Source organism: Egretta garzetta, unplaced genomic scaffold (genome assembly GCF_000687185.1).
Source record: "Egretta garzetta isolate BGI_Z169 unplaced genomic scaffold, ASM68718v1 scaffold923, whole genome shotgun sequence".
Classification (NCBI taxonomy): Eukaryota; Metazoa; Chordata; class Aves; order Pelecaniformes; family Ardeidae; genus Egretta; species Egretta garzetta.
This window is the reverse complement of record NW_009259193.1, coordinates 50,508-56,433: the sequence shown is the minus strand read 5'-3', so window position 1 is coordinate 56,433 and position 5,926 is coordinate 50,508. Positions and strand designations below refer to the sequence as shown.

Below are 5,926 nucleotides of genomic sequence, written 5' to 3'. Positions count from 1 at the left end.
CAGGTGCCCTGCACCCCAGCAGGCCGAGGCGGATGCAGCAGGCAGAGAGCTCCTCCTGGTGGCAGACCCCACGCCAGTGTCTCCCCTCTGCCCCACAGCCACCCCTACCTGGGGGGACTGAGAGAAGAGCCAAGGCCCCCCCCAAACCAACCAACGAAGTTTTATTGTCCTATCAAAGTGGCACCAAAATCCTGACCGGTTGCTCTTTGTCTGGGGGTGATACAAGAGCAGGGGGCGAGGGGAAGGGAGGGGGCTCGCTGCCCACGCCCCAGGGGAAGGCGGAGGCTGGGGGAGGCTGGTGGGCCGAGGAGGGGGGAGGAAGGATCGGGGAGGGGGACAGGGACCCTGCGAGCATCATACAAAGTGCATAGGTGTGTGGGCATGTGTGTGTGAGCCCCGCCACAGGGAGGGGACAGGCCTGATCCTGGGTACAGTGGCCATCATCCTCAGGGATGGGCTGGGGGGAGAGCGAGCCTGGAAGAGACACAGCGGGGGGAGGGGGGTGAGGAACCGCAGGGAGCCCCAGCCGTGACCCAGCCCTGGGGGGTCCCTGGGCCAGACCAGGCAGGAGGGTGCCACCCCCCTGGCAGCACAGAGCCCAGGGACGAGGGGACATGCTCCGGCCTGGGCCACCCTGCCGGGTGCTGCAGGGCCGGTGCCAGGGCCACCTCTGCCTGCAGGTCCCCCCTCCAGCACCCAGGACCCACAGCCCTGAGGCGCCGGGGGGAGCAGGATGGGCCGGGGTCCATCCCCTGGCATCTCCTAGCTCCCACACTCACCCGCTCAAGGTTTCTTCTTTTTTAGCTTCAGCGCTTGCAGCCAGTGGGGGGGGGAGGCATCAGACCTGGAAGGTGTTGGCACAGCGTTGGCACATACCCCCAAAACTCCCCCAGCACCCAGATTGAGCCCCTGGGGGAGCAGGGGGAGGTCCCCGCGGCTGAGCCCCGCTCCCCAGGGCCTCAGCCAGGCAAGCAGGCAGGGAGCTGCCGCGCTGGCTGGGGCTTTAAGGGCTCCGTCCCAGGCACTGTTTAGGGTGGAGCAGTCCGGGTCTCCAGGCAACCGCCCTGGGAAAGCTGGGCCCAGCAAAGCCTCCCCCGGAGCCCAGCGCCAGGCGAGGGCCCGGCTCAGTCTCCGGCTGCCTGCAGTACTAGCCTGGAGCACCCAGCACCCCTCCGTATCCCTTTACGCCTCTAATGCCTCTGGGAAAACCCACCCTCTGTACCCCTTCAAGCCTTCAATGGGGCATCAAACCACGTAACAGCCCCCCGACGCCTCCCCACCCTTCAGCATCGGCCCCATCTGTCCCCAAACCTGGGAGCATGCCCTCCAACCCCCTTTTCCCCAAGCCCGGCCTGAGGCACAGCTCTCACCTCCCACAGGGGTCCCGCACCCCCAGCACTCACCCTGAGGACTTCTCTGGCTTGGGGGGCAGCGCCAGGGGTTTCCCACTCAAGCCGGGGATCTTGCAGGACTTGGAGCGCTGCACATGGGGGTCCTTGGGGGGGGCTGCCTTGCTGTCCCCCAGCAGCACACCCTCCTCAGCCGAGCGGTTTCGGCCCCTCAGCTTGGCCTGGGCGCAGAGGAGAGACGTCAGGCTGGCACACACTGCTCTGCCCCCTCCCAAATCCTCCCACCGCCTGCTCCCCATCTCTCTCTGCCTTTGGCCAACCCCCCAGTCCCACTCTGCCTCAGTTTCCCCTCCCTCCTGCCCCCCTCGCTCGGGGTCCCGGTGGGCCCCACCTTGAGGGCGGATGTGCTGAGGCCGGGGAATAGCGGCACCTTGACCCCTTTGCTCGACGGGGACGCTCGCACCCGACGGCTCTTGGGTTCTTCTGCTGCCTCCTCGTCGGAGGACACCGCTGGGTGGGCTGGACGGGGCTCTGCGAGTAGGGGGACAGCATCACCATGAGGCACCTCTGCTGGGGACAGACAGCCCTGCAGTCCCTCTCCTGTTGTCACCATCCCAGGGGGGCTCTCACCTGTGGAGTCCCGGAACATCCAGCTGTCCCCTTCCGAGGCAGCCCCGGGGCGGAGGGCCGGTGCCCGATGCCTGCGCTTGCGGCCCAGGTTGGCCTTGCTGCGGTACACGCTGCTGTCCAGGAGCTCAGTGTCCTGCAGAGCCACGGGGACAGGTCAGTGCCCAGCACCGGGGAGCCCCGAGACCCCCACTCCACCCACCCAGCATGCCCAGGGTCCCCACAACAGCACAGGGGGGCCCTGAATGCACAACTTGCCCCTCAGGGGAGGCCAGGGCCAGAAGCTAAAGCCCCCATCCCCAGAGGGGGACAGCAACAAGGCCCCCAGACAAGCGTCTCTGTAACGGCCGGGCGCCCCCAGGGCCGTGCGAGGGGGCTGGAAGCTGGCCCCCACCCCTGCTCACCTCCAGGAAGGTGAATTCCTCCCCGGCGTGGTCCACAGGTCCCTCGGGCTGAGGGGTGCCCAGGAAGAGCTGCTTCTCCTCCCAACTTGGTGGTGTCTTCCCATCCGGGTGGTCCAAGGGGGCTTCTTCGCCTTCCATGTCTGGCCAGCTCCCGCCAGCAGCCTCTGGCAGCAGGGGGGAGGCCCTGGGGCTGCGCGGGGCAGCGGCTGGCTCGGGGAGGTCCCCCTCCTCCTCGGTGGGGCTGGGCGGCTCGCTCCGGGGGGACTCTGCAGGTGGTGGGTCAGCTGGAGCATCACCCATCGACAGGCTGGGGGCCAAGAGATGGATGCTTCTGCTTGGGAAGACAAGGTGAGACCCCAGAGTTCCTCCAGCTCCAGCTAACACAAGCCCTTCCCCTGCCCTGAACCTCGCCTCCATCAGCCTCAAGGGGAAACTGAGGCACAGGGAGGGCCAAATGCCACTCCCCTGAAGTACGGAGAGGACCCAGGGGTCCAGGACTCTCCCCCCTCTCCCAGGATGCCACACCAAGGGGGTGGCAGCACCCCTGGGAAGTTCCCCCAAAGCCCCTTCCTGGGGCAGAATTTGGAGTCTGGGTAGGGCAAGGAGGCTGCCAGACTCCTAGGGGACTCAGGCCAAGTCTCCCCCTTGGGGCAGAGAAAGGGGTCAGGCCCCCCCAGTAAGGGCCACCAGCCTCCAGGAGGTGGCCAGGGCCCCACCAGGTAACCAAGGGGCCCCAAGGGGCAGGAGGAGGAGGATGATCAGGGCCAGCCGGGGGGTGGGAAGGTGCTGGCAGCACAAACTGCACAGCTCCTGGAGCAGGGGGTTGGGGGCTCCCCACTGCCCCACACAGGTCAACCAGGCTGGGGCCTTCCCAAGGCCCGTGGGGCTTTCACTTCCCTCCTCCTGGGATCCTTATGTTCAGGCAGCTTGAGGGAATTTATCATTTTGGGAATCCCCAGCTCCATCGGTTGGCTGAAATCAGGGTTTCCCACATCCTGGCAAAGCGGTAAGGGCACAGGGCTTGTTGTGCCATTTTTTAGGGGGGCTGAAGGAACACCAGCACCACCTAAACTTGACACATGGCTCCCCAGGTCGGCGAGAGACCAGCGCAAGAAGCCCTGAAGGCATCATCCCCTCCTGGATCAGCTCCAGACAGCAGATCCTGCTGGGACAGGTTGAAACCTAGTCCCTCGAAAAGTTCCCGCTCCAGTTGCGGGGCCAGAGGCTATATGGGGAAATGCGGAGGCTGGGGAAGAGGAGCTCTGGCAGCCCAGGGCCGGAGGCAGCAGGTTCCCAGCTATGAGTGAGACATGGTAGAACGCCAGCACAAGGCCCACGGCGTCGGAAGTCCCCACTGCAGGACAGCATGGGCACCCGAGGGGGACGGATCCTTCCCTGGGGCCGCGCTGCCACCGCCAGCGCCCTCCTTACCCGTCTGCTGAGCTGGTGTCATCTCCCTGGCTCTGCTCCCCAGCACTAAAGTCCCGGCTCCGGGCCGCACAGCGGGCGCCAAAAGCGCTGGCCCACTCCTGGCGCGTGGCCTCGGCGTCGCACAGCTCCACGCTCCAGCTGGCTGCATCGAGGTCCTGGTTCCAGGCTGGCTCTTCCGCCCTGGCCTCCCGGGGCTGGGCAGAGCCACCCAGGGCAGGCAGGCTGCCCGGGCCCTGATCCCATGCTGTCTGGCCTGGTCCAACCCTGCCAGCACCACCAGTGACCACACAGCTGGTGGCATCTGAGCTGCAGAAGGAGAGATCCCTGTGCCACTCTCCCAGGGGCTCCTGCAGGCCCCCAGACCTCATTCCACCAGCCCAGGACATCGAGCCATCTGGTGACGCTTCGGTGCTGGAAGCGTCTGACACCCGCTCTGTTCCAATGATGCCAAATTGGTTGTGGTGCTCGGCTCCTCCAAGCTCTTCAGCCCAGTCCCTGCTATCGGTGGTACCATGCTCCTGCTGGTCGGCGCTGCCCCAGCCAGGCTCCTGGGCCGGGGGATCGGGGGCACAGGAGCCAGGCAAGTCATCTTTCCTGACACCAAAAGCATCAACCAGCTTGGTTTGGCCAATGCTGTGCTCACCAGCCCAGCTCAGCCGGCCAGGACTAAACTCTCTTTCTTGCTTTTCGGTGTTCGTGGAGCCATACTCGCTGGCCCAGGCTGGTCTGCCGGGGCTGAACTCCCGGTCCTGGCTCTCCACGTCCCCGGGCCTGTACTCATCATCCCAGGCTGGTCTGCTGGGTTTGAACCCACTATCCTGGGTCTCCATCTCTCTGCTGCTGTACTCGCTGGCCCAGGCCGGTCCGCTGGGTTGGAAGTCCCTGTCCTGGGTCTCCATGTCTGTGGTGCTGTGCTCCTCGTCCCAGGCCGGCCTGCTGGGGCTGAACTCCCGGTCCTGGCTCTCCATGTCTTGGGTGCTGTACTCACCAGCCCAGGCTGGTCTGCTGGGGCTGAACTCCCGGTCCTGGCTCTCCATGTCTTGGGTGCTGTACTCACCAGCCCAGGCTGGTCTGCTGGGGCTGAACTCCCGGTCCTGGCTCTCCATGTCCCTGGTGCTGTATTTGCTGTCCCAGGCAGGCCTGCTGGGGCTGAGCTCCTTGTCCGGGGTCCCAGTGTCCCCCGTGCTGGATCTGCCAGCCCAGCCCAGCGTAAAATCCTTCTCCTTGTTCTCAGCATCCCTGCTGCTGTATTCACTGGCCCAGTCTGGGATGGGCTCCCTGTCCTTCATCTCTGCATCACTGTTGCCATATTCCCCAGCCCACGCAGGCGTGATCTCCCCATCCTGGCTCTCAGGGTCCCCAGAGCTGTACCGGCCAGCCCAGCTGGGCTGCCTGGAGCACGGCTCCTCGTCCTGCTGCTGGCCACATCCCACGCCATAGCTGCTACTCCAGTCAGCCTTCCTGATCTCCTCCCTGCTGCCTGTGCCATCCAAGCCATAGCCTGTGCCCCACTTGGGTTTGCTGGCACCAAAATCTTGATCCTGCAGGCAGCTTTCCCCGGTACTGTGGGATTGGGACCAGTCGCTGCAGCCCAGCCGCGTTTCCCCCATCAGCTCCGTCCCTTTGTAGTCACTGCCCCAGTCCCTCCTGGCAGTGCCAAAGGGTCCGTCCTGTCGGTCCCCATCCCTAACACTGTGGGTGCCGTCCCAGCTTGATTTGGTCCCAAATTCCCGGTCCCGCTCTGTCTCACTGGGCCAGTCTCTCTCCCTGGCTGCAGCCTCACAGGTCCAGTCGAAGGCGCTGGCCTGATGAGGTCTGCCAATGCCGAATTCACTGCACAGGTCCTTCCGCGACCAGCCAAGCAGGTCCTGAGGGAAGAGGGCAAGAAGAGGGGAGAGAGGGTTAAAGGGGGTCGCAGTCCCAGCCCACGCAGCAGAGAGGAGAGCTGGAAAGGAAAAGCAGGGGGGAAATATCCTCTGGTGCCCAGGGGACACAGCACAAGCAGGGTCCCCTTCTGGAGGGGAGGCCAGATCCCGCCGCCTGCCCTCCCCCCTCCGCGGGGCCCCCGTTCCCAGGCCAGAAGCTGCCAGCTGCCCGGGGGTACTCACAGCCGCC

General features: G+C 65.5%; 1 protein-coding gene across 1 annotated transcript in view; it reads right to left on the bottom strand.

Annotated features, from left to right (window-relative positions):
- Positions 1 to 180: 180 nt before the first annotated feature.
- The window catches only part of TNKS1BP1 (tankyrase 1 binding protein 1), a 10,093-nt gene continuing 4,347 nt past the window's right edge, over positions 181 to 5,926 (bottom strand). The window contains exons 7-13 of the mRNA XM_035891353.1: positions 3,812 to 5,679; positions 2,381 to 2,714; positions 1,980 to 2,112; positions 1,741 to 1,880; positions 1,404 to 1,570; positions 780 to 844; positions 181 to 474 (exon numbers count right to left, since the gene is read on the bottom strand). Of these exons, the coding sequence (XP_035747246.1) occupies positions 784 to 844; positions 1,404 to 1,570; positions 1,741 to 1,880; positions 1,980 to 2,112; positions 2,381 to 2,714; positions 3,812 to 5,679 (2,703 nt within the window). The 3' untranslated portion in view covers positions 181 to 474; positions 780 to 783. The remainder of the gene's footprint in view (positions 475 to 779; positions 845 to 1,403; positions 1,571 to 1,740; positions 1,881 to 1,979; positions 2,113 to 2,380; positions 2,715 to 3,811; positions 5,680 to 5,926) is intronic.